This window comes from Planococcus citri, chromosome 1 (genome assembly GCF_950023065.1).
Source record: "Planococcus citri chromosome 1, ihPlaCitr1.1, whole genome shotgun sequence".
NCBI lineage: Eukaryota > Metazoa > Arthropoda > Insecta > Hemiptera > Pseudococcidae > Planococcus > Planococcus citri.
Genome location: NC_088677.1, coordinates 12,054,466 through 12,078,955, shown reverse-complemented (window position 1 = coordinate 12,078,955; position 24,490 = coordinate 12,054,466). Strand labels below are relative to the sequence as shown.

General features: G+C 35.4%; 1 protein-coding gene across 1 annotated transcript; it reads left to right on the top strand.

Annotated features, from left to right (window-relative positions):
- Positions 1 to 23,559: 23,559 nt before the first annotated feature.
- Positions 23,560 to 24,213, top strand: LOC135847102 (homeobox protein 2-like). Its single transcript, XM_065366521.1, has one exon. The coding sequence runs from the start codon at positions 23,560 to 23,562 to the stop codon at positions 24,211 to 24,213; it is 654 nt and encodes a 217-aa protein (XP_065222593.1).
- The last annotated feature ends 277 nt before the right edge of the window (positions 24,214 to 24,490 follow it).

Genomic DNA, 24,490 nt, shown 5'->3' with positions numbered 1-24,490 from the left:
CTTGGGAAAACTTGAAAGAAAAAAAGAGATCTTTATAATCTAGTTTGATAAAAAAATACACAACGATATGGGAACGAAAACTGCGCTTTTCAAACAGAAAAGGCGAATATCGATTCTTTTTGGTGGTTTGGGGAGGGCAGGGGGTACAAAAAATTATAGACTTACAACTTTCGAGAATTAGCGTGTCCCCAAAAAAGAAGTGAAAAAAATGTCTGTTTATAAGTATACGTAAATATTCTGCTTTCTGCTCATGGGATGAAAAATTTCCAAATATATTTTTGTATTCGCATAATCATGACTCCAATTTTACATCTTTTTTGATATTTTTATCAACTTTCGGGGCTTCATACAAAGTGACCAACATCATTAAATTTGGAAGACCAGAGTAGGAGTTAGATTCTGCCTTTTGAAAAATGTCCAAAAAAATATTTCTACAGACATAAATTTTTCATATATTAGATATGTTTTTTTCAAATTTGGGGTGCTCCATACAAGAAACCCAACATCATTTTGGGGGGTGCAACGAAAGTTTTTTCTTGAAAAGGAAGATATAGGTACCTATGTGGAACAATATTCTAATATGAGAATGAGATGTTTTCAAAAATTTTCCCCTGATTTCGCTTTATTCTCATTTTTTGAGATTTGATCAACTTTAAGGGGCTCTTTTTCAGATGCCCAATATGGTTTGAAAAGCCGGAGAAAGTTTGCTCTTGAAAAAAATAGTTATTTAGAAAAATTGTAATGTGGAAACAAACAATTTTCAATTTTGATGCATTTTTTTGTATTTTTTTTTCTTTTTTTATCTTGGGAGGCTCCGGGCACCACTTTTTTTGAAGATTGATGGAAAATAAAAAATAAGAGAATTGTTTTCTCACCCGAAGTAACGACTTTTGGGGGATGGGAGGAGGAAAACTTCAACTTTTCAAAATAAGGTACACCCTGGTCAATATATCTGGTGGTAATAGGTGACAAATGCTACGAATTTGACGTAAGGGTTGCAGCTAATGTTGTTCTAGGTGTTACGAACTGTCGAGATAACCGATTTTACTGCTTTTCACGAGAGATGACACTTCCATGGTGTCTTACTGATTTGATTATTCATGGTCTAAATGAACGAAAAGACATACCTATCCAAGATAAAAACATCAAGTGAATATAAAAATTGCGAAGTAATATTGATGATGATGAAAAAAGATACAATTCCTGAGAATCTTTTTTTTTATGTTTAAAAAAATATAAAAAGGTCAAAGTTCAAATAAAGGGGCTCAAAGGGAGTAGAGTTCAATACCAAGCATGTGACGTGTGTAAATTAATCTAAATTAAAGTTCAATTTTTTTTTTTTTTGGTAAAACAAAAATGCCACAAGAAAAAAACGATAATTTCGATCAAAAAGAAACAACGAGAGAAAAGTACGTAAAATCGAGTACCGCATAACAGACAATTTTTAGGTAAAAAATGAGAAGCAATTCAAAAATTTTTTTTTCAAAACACCAGACGCAAGCATTTGGATTGGAAAAAAAGAAGCAAACATGAGGAGGGAAAATGAGTAAAAATAGGAAAAAAGATGATGAGTACATGAATAAAATCAGCTCGTCATAAAACCATACCAAATAGGAGTACATTACACCTCTTATCTCAGATAATAATGGTGCAGGGACCCCGGCAGGTACGCTGCCTCGGCCACAGCATCCGGATATCTGTACATTACCATATGCTCGAACATCGAAGCATGATATTTATATTACCAAATAAAACCTCATAGGGCTAAATTGCCCAAAAATATGAAAAAAAGGTAAATGTGGCTTGACTCAGGGGTCCTCACCACGTTACTAAAAATACAGTTACCCATGCATAAAAATATGTGCTTACACATTTATTGAGCTTGAGGAATAGAATAGGAAAATTTAAAAATAGTATCAAAATGGTATAGGCGATCTGTCAGCAGGGTGTCTTACTATCTACAGGAATTTGTTAATCAAAAATCACTACATTTTCACTGGGTACTTTCTCACTGCCTTTAAAAAAAATTTCACCCCCCCCCCAATCAATTTTTTTATTTTTTTTTTCAATTTCTTTCATTTTTTTGTTTTCTTTTTTTCCAGTTTGAAACCATTTCCAGAATAAAATGTTTTGAAATTATATATGAAAAAATTTCTTGACCGAAAGTCACTACAATTTCACTACTTCTCCATGCCTTTCAAAAATGTTTAACCCCCCTCCAGATCGATTTTTTTCATTTTTTTTCTTTTTCTTTTTTTATTTTTGGTTCGGAATTATTTCTAGAATAACATTTTTGCAATAATATATGAAAAAAAAAAATACCTAAAAACACGTCAACACGCTTCATACTGAACCCCCTTTCCCTCCATAACCCCAACTAAAAACACATCAGCTCACCACGGCGCGGCTATACAAAAAATATATTAGCCAAAAATAAAAACCAACTACCAAACCAAAAAGAGCCATAATGTTGTAGAAGAAAACTTCCTTATGGCTTACTAACTACAATTTTTGGATAGGTAATTTTTGAAGAAAAAAAACACCGTGTTTTCTATATTTTTTCGCAATTTTTGTCGCAAAAGCGAATCTTCTTGGCAATTTTTAGGTAAAAAGGTGAAACTAAGTGTAAATTATTGAACATTTTTGACAAAAAGCCGAGTTTTTCGAGTAATTTTGCACAAAAAAAAAGAGATTTCTCAGGAATTCTGCAGAAAAGTGATTTTTCAAATTTGCTAAAACTTGAGAATTTCTACCAATTTTTGGCAAACAGCAAGAGACTCTGACGATGTTGGCAAAAAGCAGCTAGGATTATTGTAAAGTTATTGGCTTATAGAGGTGATATTTTTTGGCGCATTTTTCGGCAAAACACGAGACTTCTGGGCCATTTTTAGAAAAACAATGAATTTTCTTTAGAAATTTCGGTAAAAAGCCAGAATTTTTGATAAAAATCAAGAATTTGAACATTTTAGCAAAAAGTATACATTGCAATTTTTGAAAATCAAGCACACATACTTTTCAATATCACTCTATTTTGGGGAAAAAAACTTTTTTGCGATTCTCTGTGGAAAAAGTAAGACTTATTTTTCAAAATTTGTTGGAAAAATGAAAGACTTTATAGTCAGGGTGTCTGCAAAAATTTGCTGATGGAAAATCACTACTTTTTCACTGCCTTCCAAAATAGTATTTTCAATTCGCTCCCTTCAATTTTTCATTTTTTTCCATTTTTTAATTTTATTTTTTTCAATTTTTTAATTTTATTTTATTCTGTTTTATTTTATTTTTATTGGTTTGGACTTCGTAATTTTTCATATTGGACTGAGTGCACGTTTTTAAAACTTGAAATCAATTTTGAGAATAAAATTTTTCCAATTGGGTACAAATAATATGAAAGATGGAGGAATTTTTTCCATTTTTAGCAGTGATTTTCAAGTTTTTCACGTGTGGAAAATTGGTTTTCCCCTTTTCTTCAGTACCTTTCGAGCAAAATCACTGAAAATCACTACTTTTTCACTACTTTTACTACTGACTTTCAAAATTACCACCTCTTCATTACTTTCACTACCTGCATAGGCAAAAGAGCAAGACTAGTGAAAAAAAAAATATGAAGACTTTTCAAATCTTCCTGCAAAACAACGACCAATTTTCGTTCATTGTTAGCAAAAAACAGAATTTTTTCGAGAAAAACAAGCAAGAAAAAAGCGAAACTTTTAGGCAATAATTTGGTAAAAAGATAAAACGTAAAGTACTTAATTATAGGGAATTTCTGACAAAAAAGAAAGTTTTAGAGCAACTTTCCAGAAGAAAAAGTTTTGGCAATTCTCTGCTAAAAAGACGTGATTCTGCAAATTGCTGAAAACTGAGAAATTCCGCAAATTTTTGGCAAAAATCAGAATCTGGCGGATTATTTAAAATTCAGAACTTTTGCAAAATTATTGGTTCATCTTAAGTCTCCTTTTTTGACGCCATTTTTGGCAAGAACACGAGACTTTTGGGCAATTTTCAGAAAAACAGTAAAAATCATCGGAAATTTCGCTGAAACGCGACAATTCTCAACAAAAACCGAGATGCTGTAGATACATTCAAGACCGAAATTCATTTTTAATATCTCAAATAAATGGTAAAGATACGGCTTCGCAGGCCCGAGTCGTAGATTTGAACATGACTAAAAATGCAATAAAGTTCGTGAAATTGTTCACGTCTTTGGACCAGGTGAAGGGTAAGAATTTACCACAATAGCAACAATTCGAGTCATTTTATGGGGAGGGGGAGGAGGTTGAAATTTGCATTTTCACAAAATTCACGATTACGTATAGGTAACTCACGTGAATAACAATTTCACGCCATCGACGTTCAGATTCTCATAAAACAAAAAATTTCGTAGAAATATCTCATAAGAATTAGAAAAATCCGAAATTCTCTCAAGATCGCTCCCCTTCCACAAAATTTCCAAATTAACTTTCTAATAAGAACATCGATCCTGTAATTTTACACCAATCTACGACCCCCTCCCCCCTTCCACCTCAAAAATAATCGTCGCATCGAAAAATTAAACCCATTAAATCCATTAAAAGAGAAATAGGTAGTAAGATTATGAAATTCACTCGGACCATAAAGCACGACGATTAAACCCACCCAAGCATCCATTGTTGTTAGAAGAATTACGCACTTCGAGGTTTTTTCTTCTACAGAAATTGAAAACATAAAAATAAGAAAAGAAAAGAAAAAGTTGAAAAAAAACAACCTCGACATTATGTAAAAATTTCTATTAAACTAGGATTTAGTATCCGTACGACTGAGGAGAAAAAACGTGCAAAGTTACGCAACATTTTTTTCTCTTTTAGAGAGAAAAAAATGAAAAAAAAACTTACGTACAGCTACCACCATCATCAGCATAACGTGGTATGATAATTTGTGTAAAATAAGCACGCAAAACCAGCCGGGAAAAAACTACCCTATAGTAAAAAAGAATCTTTAATCGGGTATTCTGCCAGGGGATATGGATACACTTTTGTCGGCCTGTATGGTGAAAAATAAAGCTGCCTATAATTTTTAATTAGCAAAAGTTCGCAATTATTAATTAATATAGCGCGAGTTACTATGGAAGAAGGAAACATCCATCCGCGATACCGATGGTTAATCTTTTAAATAGAAAATTTACGTAAAATAATCGATCATCGGCGTTCATTTTTCACTGCCTTTTGCAGAATGTGAGTGCTCATGGCTGGGTTAAGGAGTGAGAGGGAGTGAAGAGGGTATGGCGTGGTAGGTTAATTAAACGAAACAATATATCGCGTGTTGATGATAAAAACATCGACAGGATTGATCGTTTATAACGTTGAAATTTATTTTTAACAGTGGCCCGTTTATATTTTGACCGTATGGAATTTATTGTAAACATTGGTAGGACAGGTTGGCGAATTTTTTATGCTCGTATGCTTTGAGAATATAAGGAGGAGGTGTTTTTCGGTTCATCGCTGGTTGAATAATAATTAATTCATTTTATAGGATTATTAATGCGATGCAATTAATGCGAAGATGGGTAAATGAGGTAATAAGCAGTTGACTTTTGGAGAATTTTCTATGAAAATCTCCATCTGGACGAAAAAAAGGATCAAAACGCAAACCTGAAACTTCAATTCATTTGTGAATAAACAAATACCCGACAATTTGTTTTTGAATGGGCGAGTTGAATCGACGAAATCAAAAAAATTTCTCTTAGAAAATTATATGTATTTCGTGAAAAAATTATAAAATCGACCTCGAAACAATTTTTTTGAATTTTTTTAATTTTCAAACTTTATTAAAAATTTCATTCTGAACAATTTTACCTGAAATTTTGGTTATTTGGTTACGGAGGTTTTAGCACATGGTCTCCTGATTCAGTTTGGTTTCGTTCGAATTGAAGAGTATGATTCCCCCCCCCCCCCCATCAAATGACACCTGATTCTTCGAAAAATATTATTGTTTTTGTTGATTGTACTTTTATTGGTGGAGCATTTTTCACTTTCAGTCGCAGGAAACCTGTATAAAAAGTACTTACTTCTTTGTTATATAATGTTCATATATTCATGATAACATTGATAACTATAGTAGGTAATCGTTTAGTTTTGGGCCAGCCTGGAATCTCCAGCGATTTTCTCAATTTCCTCTGAAAGTTTCAAATCGCTCAAAAGAAGCTGAAAATGAACTCGAGCACCTATACCGTTGCTCGGTGCCGATTTTCCATCCTCTCGAATTGTAAATTTTAGTTAAAAAGAAAAAAAATTAAATTTTCAAACAAGGTTCTCAACGAGCAGGTTTTTACTTCTCGATAAAATCAATAAACTGGACAAATATTTTGGAATTCGATGTTTAAAAACGTACTTAGAACAGCTCAATGACAGTTAGTAAGTAAGTTCATTTATTACCTTGATTTTTTTACAGCTTTGAAAACCTCTCTCTACACGTAAAAGAGAATTAGATTATTACTGGGGAACCATAAGGCTGATTTATGAATATCATCGGAAACCAGAGATTGCAAATTTTCAATTATTTCACCTTCTTCATTCTATTGATATTTCCCAATTTCAAGATCCTCTACACAGAGGACTAACCCAAGTCCATTTTGAGAGCATTAGGGTGGGTCGACTTTGATTTTTTTCGAAAATTGGGGGGATACGATGAAAAGTTGTAAGTGGACTTTGAAAGACTGCAGGAAAAATTTCCGATCTCCAACTTGAACCATCAATTTTCTACTATAGGTTTACCAATTTTAAAATTTACAATAAAAATTGAAAATGAAATTTTTTCTAAAAAAAAGTTGTAAGTATCAATAAATCATATTATATCCACTTGAAATTTTAAAAAAAAAACATTTTTGAAATTTTTTCAACATTTTAAGTCATTGAAATCCCAGTAGAAAAGTAATGGTTCAAGTTACGAATCAAAAAAAATTATTCCTACAGTCTTTAGAAGTCCACCTACGACTTTTTATCGAATCCTCCCTCCAATTTTGTGAAAAAAATGTAAAAGTCGACCCACCATAAGGAGCATCAAGAGAGAGAACGAAGGGGGGACAATGGACATACAATAATTCTAATATTCAAGAAACATACCCTCACTTTTCATACATGATGAACTTTCCATCAAGGTTGAAGTTGGAATTTTCATTTCTTTTCCACCCCACTAATTAGGGTGGCTCTTGACTCAAAATGGTCACCTCTGGTGAGAAAACAATACCCTATTTTTTATTTTTCCCATTTTTGAAAAAATAGGGCTGAGGCGTGGTGGGCTTCTCAAGTTTCAAACTTCGAAGGAAGTGAAACACTCTGTGTGACAAGTTCTTGTACCTAGGGTATCTATTAGTGCATAACTTTACATTTGACGCCCGAACTCTTGTGATAAAAAAGGGTACATGTGTGTTTGAGAGTTTTAGTATCATTTTACCGATATAAAAATATAAGTAAGTAAGTTTATTCATTATTTTGATTTTTTTTAACAGCTTTGAAAACCTCTCTACATATTATAAAAGAGGATCATAGATCATTACTGGGGAACCAAGGCCGATTTATGAATACAAGTACCTATCATCGGAAACCAGAGATTGCAAATTCTTTAGTATTTCAATTTCTTGATTCTATTGATTTTTCCGAATTTCAAGATCCTCTACATCAGAGGACTAAATTTAGTCCTTATTGAAAGCACTAAGATGGGTCAACTTTGATTTTTTTTCAGGAAAATTGGAGGGGAATTTGATGAAAAGTTGTGAGTGGACTTTGAAAGACTATAGGAAAAATTTCGGATCTACAACTCGAACCATCACTTTTCTACTGGGTCTCAAATTTCGAAATTTACAATAAAAATTGAAAAAAAAGTTTTTTTTAAAAAAAAAGTTGTCAATAAATCATATTACTTATTATCCATTTAGAAGTTAAAACACCGTTTTTGAAATTTTTTCACCATTTTAAGTCACCTTACACAACTTATGAATACAGGGTTCAAAATCTAATCATTTTCGCAAGTCATCAAGTCATGCAAAACCCTTGGAAAAGTGGAAAAAAATCAAAAATTGCCTTCAGTCTTATTCTAATTGGATATAACTTGAAACAATCAATTAACGCAAAAAAAAAATTCAAAAAACTTTTTCCTTTGACTTTTAATTAGAATTTTAAAATTTGAAACCTCAATAGAAAAGTAATGGTTCAAGTTACTGATCCAAAAAATTTCCCTACAGTCTTTCGAAGTCCACCTACAACTTATTATCGAATCTCCCCTCCAATTTTCCGAAAATTATGTAAAAGTTGACCCACCCTAGGGAGCACCAAGAGGAAAGACCTACAATAATTCGAATATCTAAGAAACATACTCATTCCCTTCACTCAGCTCAAACATTACAATTCCTTCAACCTAAAAATTTGTGCTGCGATGGAGATGCTAATGTTCGAACAGTATTCTAGCTGCGACTTGTTCTCTGATACCTAATATTATGAACGCTTGACCGCATCAGAAGCGAAAAATCATCACCAAATAAATTTAGAACTGTTCCTGAAAAGATGATGACTTTATTGAATGCAGAGTAACTCGGAGGAGTTTTGACTATAAATGAGAAATTTTCAAATAAATTGAATTTTTTCACTCTCTACATTTTTTCAAGGCACGGAGAACGAAAAAAATCCTAATAGACAACACAACTGTGTCTACAGTAATGAAAATCCAAAGAGAACAAACAGTTAGGCCGATGGAAGGACGCGTCCGTATAGTGAGTTGCATTTTTACTTTTCGTATGTGGTGATTTGTAGGTATTCGCTCATCCAATAAACCTCTTGGCGGATTTTTTTTCGAAATCACTTTTCATCAAGGTTAAGGTGAGAGGGTGGCCCTAAACCCATAATGGTGACCTCTGGTGAGAAAAAGAATTCCCAATTTTTTATTTTCTTCATTTTTTTTTTTTTTTTTTGAAAAACTCGAACTGCAGCGCGGGGTCGTGGGCTTCTCAAGATCAAAAATTTTAGAATCCAACGCCGAAGAAAATTTTTTTAAAATTCCAAAAATGTCAAGTTCTGACACCTGTAAAAGAATCTCTTTTGAGTAAAATGAACTCTCATGACGATATTAGTCCCCTAGAATAGATGAGAGACTAATATCGATCGTTTTGTATAGGTATTTGGGTAAGTTCTCGGATTAAAATGCACTATCGTTCATTTCCGAAGAATATTATTAGAACTTGAAATTTCAAAATCTCTAAATATGACACTGAATTATTCCTAATAAATTTTTGAAAATTCAAAAAATTCAAAAAAATCGTTTCAAGGTCGATTTTATAATTTTATTATGAAATATAAAGTTTTAAGAATATAATTAACCGCAATATACCAAAATGATTTTTTTTCGATTCAACTCGCCCATATCAATAACCAGTAGGTAATCGTTTAGTTTTAGACCAGTCAAGAATCTCTAGCGATTTTTTCAATTTCCTCTGAAAGTTTCAAATCGCTCTGAAGAAGCTTAAAATGGTCTCGATTTTCCACCGTCTCAACAATAAATTTGAAAAAGAAAAAAAAAATCAAATTTTCAAAAAAGGTACACAACGAGCAGGTATTTTTCTCGATAAAATGAATAAACTGGATTAATATTTTGGAATTTAATGTTGCCATTGCTTGGTCAGTACAAGTATTGCCAAATTGAAAAACAAACCTACACACAACGAAAATGTCAACGATCCAGTTGGAAATTACCGATATAAGAAAAGTATGTAAGTAAGTTCATTTATTATTCAGATTTTGTTTACAGCTTTTAAAACCTCTCTACATATAAAAGAGGATAAGATCATTGCTGGAGAACCAAGACCGATTTATGAATATCATCTCGGAAACCAGAGATGGCAAATTTTTCATTATTTCACCTTCTTAATTCTATTTATTTTTCTCAATTTCAAGATCCTCTACATCAGAGAACTAACCTTAGTCCTTATTGGGAGTACTAAGATGGATCGACTTTGATATTTTTTTTTTTGGAGAAGTGGAGGGGGATTCGATGAAAAGTTGTGAGTGGACTTTGAAAGACTGTAGGAACATTTTTAGATCCCCAATTTGAACCATTACTTTTCTACTGAAGTGTCAAAATTTTGAAATTTACAATAAAAATTAAAAATAAAGTGTTTTTGAAAAATGAAAATTATATCAATAAATCGTATTATATCCACTTTCGTATGGTGAGTTGCATTTTTCCTTTTCTTATCTTGTTAACACGAATTACGCGTTATTACAGTGCGTAATTACGCAGAGTGGATTTTATTCAGTTTTGTGGCTGCAGAAAGCCAATTCCTCCGATCCTCTAGGGTAGTTTATTCGTTTGTCGAAGAAAAATTTTTAAAATTCAAAAATTTCAAGTTCTGACACCTCTAAAAGAATATCTTTTGAGTAAAATTACCTCTAATGACGATATTATAGTGGAGTGGCAAACAGCTGAAATACAGGAGAAAACTGCATTTGATGAAAGAAGCGTGAATTTTGGTATGATGAATTTTTGAACCAAAATGAAGTTTTTAAGACCGGGAGCCACTCCAGCTCCCCCTTCCTTCGAGGGGGGTGGGGCCTACAATTTTTGAAATTTTCCTGTGGATAGAGTTTTAACCAGAAATTCAATATTATGGTGTCTGCTGTTAGATATTGATCAGCACTTTCTATTTTCACCATTGAAACCATCGTCCCCCCTCTCCCCCTTGCGTGGGGCTCAGCCCCCCAAATTGTGGATCTGGAAGACGTTGAGACTCGGAAATGTAATTTTGTGAAAATATACTATGTAAAGTGTACAAATAATTTTGGTGGTCCATTTTTTGGTTCCCTCCCCCCTCTGCCCCCTGTGGCACCTCAAAACTTGAAAAACGCGCAAAATTGCCACTTTAATGCCAAAACAAGGTGGAAACGGTGAGCTAAATGCTAATTCTTCTTGAAACTGGTAAGAAACATTTATTGAAAACAGTACGTAACGCGAAAAATGATGACTACCCCCTTTACACGCCCCCCTCAACCCCTAATTGCAAAAAACACCTTACTGGTCAAAATTCCATCAGAATTGAAATATTAAGCCAGTTACTGTTCCATATTGATCGATATGTTCCGCTAAACGCGTTGGAATCATCGCATACCTCCCACCTCCTCATGGGGGCAGACCCCTAAAATGTGGAGTCGATGAAAAACCCACTTATTGAACTGAAATTCTGTAAATATGTACTTCTCTGGTCATGGGAATATATATATAACGGTCCATTTCATCGATTACATTCCTCACCCCGCCCCCTCCCCTCCCCCTTCATATACCATTATACAAAATTTGATCAAAAAGTAACCCCTCCTGCTTTATAGCACGCCCCATAGAAAAGTTACAGAAGTCGTTGTACACTTAATGGATAGAGAATTTCATCAGCTTTCCAACGGTATGTTTGTGATCATTGTGAGATGAAAACAAGCGAACCTGTATCCATTAAAGTGAATGATGGTTTGGGTTGTCTGTCCATGCGAAACCAATTTTTGAACTTTCTATCTCCTACTTTGTGTCGCGCTTCAGAGGAACATTACATTACAGAAGTTGTTTCATACTCGATCGATAGCGAATTTTATCAGCTTTCCAACGGTATGTTTGTTAGATGAAAACAAGCAAACCTGTGTCCAATAAAATGAATAAAGGTTGGGATGCTCGGGTCATTTGAAAGCAATTTTTGAAATTTCTGTCTCCTACTTTGTGTCGTGCTCTAGAGGAACATTACGTTACAGAAGTTGTTTTATACTCGATCGATAGAGAATTTTATCAGCTTTCCAGCGGTATATTTGTGATCATTGTGAGATGAAAACAAGCGAATCTGTGTCCAATAAAGTGAATGAAGCTCTGGGGGTGTTTGGTTCAAGCTAGAAGCAATCGTTAAATTTTTGATAAATGGTCACCCCGGCCTTCATCTCACAATGATCACAAACATACCGTTGGTGGTTCGGGGCCCCTGGCGGATACACCGAATGAGGCTCTCAAAAATTTTCCCTTCCCCCTTAACAGTGGCGTGGTCAGGATTTTCTCAAGGAGGGGGCAAAACCAGATTTTTAGGCATGCAAAATCGAAATTAGGGGTAATTTTCTGGAAACCTGTAGTAAAGTGTGATAAATTTTTAGAAAAAATGGGTCCAAACAACAAAAAAAAGTCTATTTTTGCATCTTTTATTTCAGATTTTTGCTCGCAAGGGGACAATGCCCCCCTTCGCTCTCCCTAGGCTACGCCAGTGCAACCTTAAGAATCTTTCTCGTTCTGTTTTTTTTTCAAGGTTTGGTGATTTTTGTTTTTGTCTTTTTATTCAATATTATAGCAAAAAAGAGGAGATTTTTTTAGGGAGGGCGGACGAAAAATTTTTCATATGAAAAAAATACCAATTTTACCGAATAAAATGACGAGTTTTTACAGTACTTTGTTAATTGATTGTACCTACATATAATTCGCATTTGGGCTCATGAAAAATTCTTATTTTCACTTTTGAAATTTTATGAAAGTTTCAAAAATGGATTTTTTTTGATAAGTATAGAGAAGAGATAGAAATTGACCCGAGCAAAGCGAGGGCAAAAGCTTTTAAAAATTCGTATTTCGAGAGGTAAAAAAACGAGGTTTTAAAAAATTTCTTCACTTTTTTAGCTGAAAGTCAAAATTTTAGAATTTGAATGACAGTTTGTTTTAAAAAAATTTCAAATTTGAAAATGAAAAGCAAACAGGCCCAGAGCGGAGTGAGAGCAAAAGCTAATTTCGAGAAGTAGAAAAACAACGTTTTTTTGGGGGGGGGGGAAGTTGAGTTTATTTTTTTGAACACACAATTTTAGAATTTGAATATACTAATAATTGAAGATTAAGACTTTTTAAAAAAGCAAGAAAACTGGCCCGAGCGAAGCGAGGGCAAAAGCTTTTCAAAAATTTTTGTTACAGCTAAAGTGAAAATATCATTTTTTTTGTTGTGTAAACATGGCCCATGGGGGCCACTTCGTGTCTCGGGGCCCCTGGCAATCGCCAGGTAACATCATAGGCCAGTCCGCCACTGCGCGCGACACAAAGTAGGAGACAGAAATTTCAAAAATTGCTTTCAAATGACCCGAGCATCCCAACTTTTATTCATTTTATTGGACACGGGTTTGCTTGTTTTCATCTAACAAACATACCGTTGGAAAGCTGATAAAATTCGCTATCGATCGAGTATGAAACAACTTCTGTAATGTAATGTTCCTCTGAAGCGCGACACAAAGTAGGAGATAGAAAGTTCAAAAATTGGTTTCGCATGGACAGACAACCCAAACCATCATTCACTTTAATGGATACAGGTTCGCTTGTTTTCATCTCACAATGATCACAAACATACCGTTGGAAAGCTGATGAAATTCTCTATCCATTAAGTGTACAACGACTTCTGTAACTTTTCTATGGGGCGTGCTATAAAGCAGGAGGGGTTACTTTTTGATCAAATTTTGTATAATGGTATATGAAGGGGGAGGGGAGGGGGCGGGGTGAGGAATGTAATCGATGAAATGGACCGTTATATATATATTCCCATGACCAGAGAAGTACATATTTACAGAATTTCAGTTCAATAAGTGGGTTTTTCATCGACTCCACATTTTAGGGGTCTGCCCCCATGAGGAGGTGGGAGGTATGCGATGATTCCAACGCGTTTAGCGGAACATATCGATCAATATGGAACAGTAACTGGCTTAATATTTCAATTCTGATGGAATTTTGACCAGTAAGGTGTTTTTTGCAATTAGGGGTTGAGGGGGGCGTGTAAAGGGGGTAGTCATCATTTTTCGCGTTACGTACTGTTTTCAATAAATGTTTCTTACCAGTTTCAAGAAGAATTAGCATTTAGCTCACCGTTTCCACCTTGTTTTGGCATTAAAGTGGCAATTTTGCGCGTTTTTCAAGTTTTGAGGTGCCACAGGGGGCAGAGGGGGGAGGGAACCAAAAAATGGACCACCAAAATTATTTGTACACTTTACATAGTATATTTTCACAAAATTACATTTCCGAGTCTCAACGTCTTCCAGATCCACAATTTGGGGGGCTGAGCCCCACGCAAGGGGGAGAGGGGGGACGATGGTTTCAATGGTGAAAATAGAAAGTGCTGATCAATATCTAACAGCAGACACCATAATATTGAATTTCTGGTTAAAACTCTATCCACAGGAAAATTTCAAAAATTGTAGGCCCCACCCCCCTCGAAGGAAGGGGGAGCTGGAGTGGCTCCCGGTCTTAAAAACTTCATTTTGGTTCAAAAATTCATCATACCAAAATTCATGCTTCTTTCATCAAATGCAGTTTTTTTTACATTTGCCACTCCACTATTAGTCCCCTAAAATAGATGAGATTCGAACTTTACATTAAAAAAACTAATATTGATCATTTTGTGTATTTTGGTAAGTGCTCGAATTAAAATACACTATTGTTCATTTCCAATGAATTAATAAAACTTGAAATTTCAAAGCCTCGAAAATTTTACAGTGAATTTGTGACTATTCTTGAAAATTTTTTCAAATTGAGGGGCCCATCGCAGCCAGAATTTTTCGATAATGGAAAAAGTGAAAAATATGGAATCATTTCCTCACCAGGGCACACCCTTTTGGGGGTTGAGAGAGAAGGGGGCAACCTCAACTTCGAAAATAAGAGCTACCCTGTTTAACACAAATACACACAAGCTTTCTGCGAAAAAAAAAAACAAAAAATGCATTCGCCTTATCAACAACTTTTGTACTTACAAATTATTGTAGGCACTTAGATATGTACCTACTCGTATACCTACTTTCTTTTTTCGTTTTTTTTTTTTTTTTAATTTTAAGCAACGCTCAAGCAGTTATTTTATTTGTTCTTCACTCAATACTTTTTGGAAAAATGGAAGAAAAATTAACATTTCAAAAGACAATTTTCCAAATTTTGAAAGTCAAAATAGATATACACACGGGAAAAAAAGTATGGATAATTTTTACTATTTCAAACAGTAACCGGATCCCATTCAAAAATATTGCGATTTTTACTATGAGATTAGTAAATTTTACTATGAGAGTAATAAATTTTACCTAATCATATAGGTAAAATGTATTTATTGACTGAGTAAAAATCACTATTATTTTTGAATGGGATCCGGTTACTACTGAAATAGTAATTTTTATTAATTTTTTTTCCGTGCATCTAATCTACTGTTTTATTCTTCAGATTCTACATAGTAAGTAATTCTTTTACCGCGCGATAAAATGCTGAACTCATTATATTATTATCTAAGGAGGAAAAAGGGACTATAATTAGTCGATATCTAGATAAACTCATACCCCACTTAAAGTAGCACTTCACCCCTGAGTATTTTACATTGGCACTGTCCATAATACCATCATTAAACATTAAAAAATCAGAAAATTTGAGCTCAATGAGTTCCGAGCCAATTGAGTGAAGTACGATTCCGCGAAAATCACTCAAGATTTATTTTTTTTAATATGAATGGGAGGTATCGGACCATCCTCCATATTTTCCGGACCTTTCTCCATATGATTTCATGCTTTCGAACCCATGAAACAATGTTTAGCAGCCGAACAATTTTTTTAATCTCCTCTAGAAGTTTCGAATCGCTCTGAAGAAGGTGAAAATGAACTCGAGCACCTGTACATTATTTTGCTCGGTGCGAATTTGCCACCCTCTCGATCATTTTTGGCGGTTATTGCAAAATTCTAAGAGCGAGGGTTCAAAAGTACATTTTTGGCCAATTTGAAAATTTTAGAAAAAAAAGAAAAAACAATCAAATTTTGTAACAAGGTACTTACTTACACAACGAGCACGTTTTTTTCCCGATAAGATGAATAAACTGAACAAATCAAGGGTACCAATTGCTTAGAACATCTGGTTGAGTTTCTGATTATTTTAATGAATTTTTTGAAATCGACAGCTCCTCCCTAAATTCAAAAATAGTGGGAAAAGCCCTTCAAATAAATTGCATCTTAAACGAAAAAATTACCGATGTAGGTAAGCAAGTTTGTAAGCAAGTTCATTTATTATTTTGAATTTTTTACAGCTTTGAAAATCTCTTGTATAAAAGAGGCCTAGATCATTACTGGAAAACCGAGGTTGATTTATGAATATCATTTAACAGAATCCGGAAACCAGAGATTGCAAATTTTTCATTATTTCATCAAATAAACAACAACAACAACTTTCTTAATTCTATTTATTTTTCTAAATTTCAAGATCCTCCACATAAGAGGACTATTGTCTTGGTCCTTATTAGGAGCACTATAGGGTGGGTGGACTTCGATTTTTTTTGGAAAATTGGAGGGGGATTCGATGAAAAGTTGTGAGTGGAGTTTGAAAGACTGTAGGAAAAATTTCGGATGGCCAACTTGGACCATCAATTTTTTACTCGGTGTCTCAAATTCTGACATTACAATAAAAGTTAAGAATAAAGTTTTTTCTAAAAAAAAATTGTGTCAATACATCATTATTATATCCACTTGAAATTAAAAAACCAATTTTGAAATTTTTTCACCATTTTAAGTCACCTTACACAACTTATAAATAGGTTCGAAATCTATAATTTTCAAAGTCATGCAAAACCCTTGGAAAAGTGAAAAAAAAATCAAAAATGGCCTTCTTATTCGGAAGGACGCGTCTCGCGTCTGTACCATGTAGTGAGTTGCATTTTTCTTTTTCTTATCGGGTGATATTAATATCCTCTCTGGTTTTTTTTTCTAAGTCACTTTTCATACATGATGTACCTACTTTCCATCAAGGATAAGGTGACAGAGAGCATATGTTGGAATTTTCAATTTTTTTAACCCCACTAATTAGGGTGGCCCTTAACTCAAAATGGTGACCTCTGGTGCGATAAAACAATTCCCTATTTTTTATATTATTCCATTTTTGAAAAACTCGGGCTGCGTCACGATGGGCTTTTCAATTTCCAAAAATTGGAAAAAATCCAACTTCGAAGAAAAATGTTTTAAATTCAATAATTTCAAGTTCTGAGACCTCGCTAAAGAATCTCTTTTGAGTAAAATGAACTCTCGATCATCACGATATTAGCCTCCTAGAATAGCTGAGATCCGAACTTTACATTAAAAAGACTAATATTGATCATTTTGTGTTTGGGTAGTGCTCGAATTGAAATGCACTATTATTCATTTCTAATGAATTAATAGAACTCGAAATTTTATAGTGAATTTGAGAGTATTTTATCAAATTCTGAAAATTGAGGGGCCCACCACAGCCAGTTTTTCAAAGATGGAAAAAATAAAAAATATGGAATTATTTTCTCAACAGGTTTCTCCTTTCGAGGGTTAAGAGAGGGGAGCATCCCCAACATCGAAAATAAAGTCACCCTATTCGACACAAATACACTCGGTAGATGTTTATTGATCACCTTTTAGACCGTTTTCCGCAATAACTTCGATAAAAGTTTGATTTTCTTTACCTTTTTTTTTTAGAAGTTACCTACACATTGTCAAAAATTCATCGTTGAACTCATTTTCGTGGAATTTTGCAGTAACCACCTGAAACGACCTAGAGATTACCCAATAAAAAGCAACCAAAGTAATAAGTTTCAAAATCAATTTTGGGCCACTCTAGACCAATTTCAAGTTTCTGGAGAAAATTGAAAAATCTCCGAAGGCTCCAAAGTAGCCTAAAACTATACTATTTGTTAACGTGTGGGAGTTGAATTAGAGAAAAATTACCTGCATAGGTCCACATTGTTGAAAAAATTCGTATTTCTAGAGAAAGTTTGAAAATTACTCCTCTTAACCCAGTAAGTATTTTTTAAATTTCTTAAATTATTCAAAACTCGCTAAAAATTCCAAAATGAACTAAGGTAACACCTCAAAAACATTTCGATTCCTGAGGTTTTGGAACAAGCTTTTTCGACCTTGCTTCGTTTCGTTCAAATCGGAAAGTACGAGTTCAAAAGGTTCCATCGTTAATGTGCACTGTTGCTGCTATGATGGATGGCACCTGGCACCTGAATGCTTTTCTTGAGACCTGAACTATCCGAGCTCATCCTACATAAGATTTTACAGCCTTGAGCCCTCAAAGTTTGGAATCAACGCAAATGTGTATTATTATTTCTCGTTAATCATGATATAAAAATTAACAATAAAGAAATACTCCCAACTCCCAACAGAATTATTTTTAGCTCTGTTTCTGTCCGCTGAGGATAATTTTTTCGAGTTCATCAACTTCATTCAAAACTTAGAACTGCTCGGAAAAGCTACCAAAATCTAAACTAACAGGAATGCCGTTTTCAAAGCTTTTTGAAAAAAAAATGCATTTTAACCGTACCGACCTATAGGACTGGTAAATCGAAGTGTTAATTATTGTTATTCCAACTGATGATAATGACGGAAACAGACCTCACTCAAGTGCACGAGGCCGCTATGGATTTGTATTATGGAATATCTTTTGCTTTACGTTCCAACTCGAAGAGAGATGAGTGCACTGCAGATTTTGAAAGAAGTGTCATCACCGGAGTACTTTTCTCCTAATCATGTTTTTTTCTGGTGAGATCTTTTTTTTTTCTTTTTCGAAGTTAAAACAACGCTTAGGCATTAATTTGTTCTTCACCTCATACTTTTTTTAAAATTAGATGAAATATATATACATTTTAAAATACAATTTTCTGGCAAAAAAAAAATAACTGGACATTTCAGACTTGAACATGTTTAAAAAGCTTGAAAAATTAAAGTTCTGCTTAAAGTGCTAGGTCCTCCCTTCTGAATATCATCCCACATATTCGGAGGGATTGTCTTGATTAAAATGAAGCAGGTATTGACCTCAGATTTGAATAGGTAAATTGAATTTCTTCACTTTCTAAATCTATACAAAGTGATGAAATTATCTACTGCAGAACGCGTCCGCTAGTGAGTTGCTTTTTTCCTTTTCTTATCTACATAGTGATATTATCCTCTCAGTTTTTTACTCTCTCATCCAATAAACCATCTGGCGGATTTTTTTTTCAAAGTCACATTTCATACAATGATGAACTTTTTCATTAAAGGATAAGGAAAGAGAGCAAAAAATGGGATTTTCAATTTTTTCAACCCCAATAATTAGGGTGGCCCTTGACCCAAAATGGTGACCTCTGGTGAGAAACCAATTCCCAATTTTTTAGTTTTCCCATTTTTTGAAAAACCCAATCGATTTGGCAGGTCGAAAATAGGATATATCCCAAATTTCTGATTTCTAGGTCAATTTGGTAAAATTTTGATTTTTTTCTCACATTTTGGCCAAAATTTGATTTTTGAAAGTTTACCATAAATCGAAAAAGGCACTTTCGCACTTGAAATTTTGACAGGTGATGAATTTGTGCCTGCTCTTTCGATCTACCTTTGTACGGTTTAAAAAATTCCGTGAAAGTCCTATGTTGGAACGCAAAACCATGCGATTTCGGCTGACCTGTCAATCAAAATGGCCGCCATTTTGTAAGTAGGGCCACTTTTTTTTTTGAGGACAAGAGCTAGAAATGTTCCTTAAGACTTCCCCTTTAAGAAAAAAGTTGTCCCGGAGAATCGGCAGGGGGGGTGCAGGTGATCCTTATGTGGGCCCCCCGACTATTAGTCTATGGCTATATTATGTACAACATGCAGAATGAAATATTCAAACAAACACAAGTAAAGAAAAATCGGAATTATTTTCAATATTCCACGATGCGACTCTCGAAAAAATGGAATTTTTCAAAGTGTGATATACTACTATGCCGTACGTGGTATGTATAGGGCTCGCCCACATGGTAACACTGCGTTGCACTAAGGCAACACTGCGTTGTATTCTCGTCAGCTAGCCATACGAGCCAAGCGACGAGAGTACAGAACGCCAGTAATGTATCCGAGTGCACGCGGGTATGTTATTCACAGTTAATGGGTTAATGCAGTCATTTAATTATAAGTTTTTACTCTCGAGTGTTAAGTGTTATATTTAGTGCTTTAGTTTTAGTTAGTTATTAGTGAAACCAATGAATAGACGAGAAGGAGTGATGATCTACTCGTCGCCACTCTGGGTAAGTACTTGCACATATCAGTGTGAATAAGTTAGATCTCCTTGCCAGAGGAGATCACTTATCCAAACCTACACCACAGTGTGTAACACCAACGTGTGTATATTTAGTTTAAGAAAGTGTCTTGTTAACGTACATAAATACATAGAATATGTGATTATGTAAAACTTGTAACGTGTTGTTAATATTGCACACATTAAATATTATTCTCGTGTATAACTTGTTATTATTTATGGTGTGTATGATCATATGTTAAGAGTGTAAAAGCAACCATTTCCTACTCACGCCCTAGCCGAGCATGTGAGGTATTCCGGTGAGTATTTAGTAGAAATACTCTAAGGGATATTTCTTGGAAACAACACAATAGCATCCACCATCGTAAGTCACATTACCAATCATGCTTTAAGTCAATTTACCCTCTTACATTGGCGCCCTTCCGAGTGTCCAAAAAGCACAGATTCGTCGTAATCTGAGCTTGGAGGAAGTAAATCGTTATGAGTACAAAGTTTAGATCGCGACCAAACTTTGGAAAATAATACTTGCAGTATGATTTCAATTGTACTTACGATTCACTTCTTGACTATTCTCAGACCAAAGTGTCCGAAAATAGGAAAGGAAAGAATACTGGTGAATATTTCAAAGTAAATAATCACGAAAGTATTAAGTTGCTTTCACTCATACACACACACACCTAGTCAAATTTGCCAGAATTTGACGAAAACGTGTTTATTTTTACATGTGTATGTGTGGTGGTAGATGATGAAATCCATCGATGGATAAAATATCCGTTGAGAATTTCTCAGAACTCAATCCGTTCGTCGAAACGTGAAAAGCGAGTTCCAGCTTGTCCGCCGCATTGTTGCGTGACCCCTACCACCACCCAAGGACAGACACACACGTCGCACTAGCCGCCATCTTTTGATGTCGCCGCTGCAGCTGCGTAGCCACCAACCGACGAGTTGATAGCTACCGCGGCTCGCATTATATATTTTTCTTTTCAAGTGTGACGACGGTTCTAGCAACGCTCCTCTAGAGAAGCAGCTTGACTGTCATTGTGTTATTTTTTCGCGCGCATTTTTTGCGTCCTCCGTGTGTGTCTTGTCCGGTATCTTTTCACGTTTTATTTTTTAAAGTGAATTTTGATACTAAGCAATTTATTTGCATAATTTCTCCGCGTTTATTTTTCAACCACGCGATCAGCATCGGTAGAACTTTAAGTTCGAAGCGATATTTAGCAGCAGTATTGGTAAGTAATATCGTTGAATATTACTATTTATTTCGCGAGTGGCTTTTCTCTAAAGCAAAACACATCGCAAGCATTTTTCGCGTATTTTTCAAACCAGCACTCAAAGCTGAGTGATAATTCAGTGTCCTTGTATTTTTTCAGAAATACCCAAGGTGGTATTTTGGCACCTGAATTTTTTTCTCCAGCAATTCGTGTTCGTGTTCGCGATTCATTCGAAGCTAATTTTTTAGCTGAGATCTAGTGCTCTTTATCTTGTCCGAGTCACCTCTGAAGTGACTTTGCACTCGAATCCCGCTAAGAAACACGTTTCGAGCACGTGTGAAGTCAGTTCATTCTGACTCAGCGCTTTTTATCTTGTCCGGATTACTCGCCGAAGTAATCTAGCGTCTTGAGTCAGCCAACTGATATAGCCCAGTGCTAGTGAAGCGCAATTTACGTGATAGAATACTTTTGTGTACCAGAACCAACTCGCGAATTAAAACCAGCATTGCACGTGAATTTGTGTTCGAAATTTAATAGAAATTTCACACAAAAAAAAGGGAAAATATTCGCCGTAATATTACCCCAGCTGTAGTTGAATTCGAACGAAATGGCATTTACTGGACCAGCTGCAGGCACCCGAAGTAAAGCGGTAGCCCTTACGCAACACCAAGTACATTGCTTATGTATTGGTGAAACGCACGAAGAATCGTGCGTTACGTTGAAAAATTCGGATAACAAATCCAAACGGAAAAATCGAAAAAATCCACCTACGCAGGATTTAAACGTAGAACAACCTGAACAACAATCGAGTCCGCAGAACCTTGTGGAATCATTGTTCAGCAGTCATCCGCCATCAAACAATTCTGACGAAGAATATGACGAGGATGATGATGAGGATGACGAAGATTACGTACCTACCGAAGAAAATAACATGGTACATGGATCAGATCTCCCTGACCCGCCCCCAGCGAGGACACGTCACCTGCAAAATTACAGGGACTCAAAAAGGGAAGAATGCAGATCAAAAACTGAACTGAAACGACCTGAAATCGCCACCGATGCTGAAATAAATGATCCGTTGAGATCATTGTTTCAGCAAACATGGGATTTCACTGAAGGTGCCATAGAGAACCTACAGATTGGTCAAGCAGTTCAAGAACACAGCCTTATCCGAATAGAAGACTGTCTAATTAATCTTGTGGACCATGCAGGTAGTACGAACCGCAACATTGACGGATACAGAAACGACGTAAAAGACGTTCGTGAACACTGTACCCAATGGGCCACTGGCATGAAAGAATATGTAGGTCAAACTACCGGTGCAGCTTTACAAAAAGCTGACAGCGCGATGCAAAAGGCAACGCAATGTGAAACCAAATTTGACCAAGCGACTAATTTATTCAAAGTCGAAATGACTAAACATAAGGCAGAATGCAGCCAGTTAGCTCATGCAGTTGCGGATATGAGAAAGGAAGGTGGATGTAGACCCAACAGTGGTCTTAATTCCAACCCAACCTTAAAAATAAATGCCAACTTAGTCAGAAGCGCTGGCATTTATTATGACGAATCGAAACGTTACTTCCCTCATGAATTTGTACGTCAGTTTGAAGACTACGTAAACAAAAGCAATGCCGCCGAAACTCAGAAAATTTACGCATTCCAAGGAGTAATTGAGACTCAAGATGCGACAGAGTGGAAAGGCGACATGGTGGGAATAACGGACTACGAAGAACTAAAACAGAGATTCCTTCAACATTATTGGAATAGTCAGTGTCAAAACGATGCATGGGAATATTTCCAGAAATATTTTTGCGAAACCAAAACAGAGAAACGTCTGTTCTTGGAGATAAAGAGATGGGTCCTATCTCTAATCAAACGCAAACATCCAAATATTTCCAAAGTATTGGAAGTGGCAGCTGAAAAAGTGCCTTACCCATACGATAAGAAATTAGCGAAACAAACTACAGTGGAAGGTTTTATAAGAAAACTTGACGAATTCGCCAATTATGACTCTGACCCGAAGAATAATGTACGCATTGCAGTTCGCAACAGCGCGATGACGCCCGTTCAATGGCAACAAACTCCATCATTCGAATGGAATAGAATGCCTAACAACAATTGGAATAACGGAAACGGTTTACCACAGTCCACGTATTGAATACTCAATGCGAATGGACAATGGACTCAAATTCCCGGTAACCCGAATAATAACTGGAATTTGAATCAATGGGGTAATCAGACTCCGATGACTTCAAACCAGAATTTCGGTCCGCAAATAAGTTGGAATCAAAACTCCAACTCGAATTGGAACATGGGTAACAACCAAAACTTCCAGAATACCAACCCTAACGGGGGTTGGAATTCTCAGAAGAATGCGAAGAATTCTAATTCTGACAGGAATAGGAATTCAACGCAAGGTCCTACTCCAACAGGGAACTGGACGAACCAACCCATGATCACCAACTCACCACATAATGCGCCGGAACATCCGAAGAAATCGTATCCAGCTGTTACGAACAAAAATGTAAACGAAGGACAACTACAAATGGCATACCAAAAGCTACAAAAGGCTTTAGGTAACAATTTCAAAGGGAATCAGAAAATTAATTTCTATCCCAACTCGAACAAAACTAGTAATAGTAATGGCGTTAAACAGAACACTCATACTAATACTAATTCGAACAATTCTGGTGGTAATAACAACAGTAATGATAATGCTAAACCCCAGAACAGCGACAATCGTGGTGAAAAACCGCATGAAGCCAGAAAACCCTCGACTTTCCAACCGAAAGTGTCTAGTCAGATACCTTTACCAGTACATTTCTTCGTAATAAACGAGGATGGTACGGTAGGAGAAGGTACTCCGGACAATGCCGATTTCTGTGCAGAAATCGAAGAAATCGACCTGAGTCAAGATTCCAACGAGAGTCAAGACCAAGGAAACGATGACAATTCGGAAAACTAAAAGGACTAGACACTACAGGGGCACGGTCTAGTAACATCAAAGTCCCCATGAAGTCAATCTTTACGGAATTCATTTGGGTAGGCGACGGTATAGCGCATTTCCTAAAAAGAGGAGACACGCCATTACCTGTAGCGGTGCCACCATATTTACGTGATCAATTACCAATTGAAGAATTATACAGACGTATAGAGAAAACAGAATTCCCCGAAGGAGAGAAATTCGTTCTATCAGCTCTGCAATTCGAATTGAATCACTCACCTCAACCTTATGACAAAAT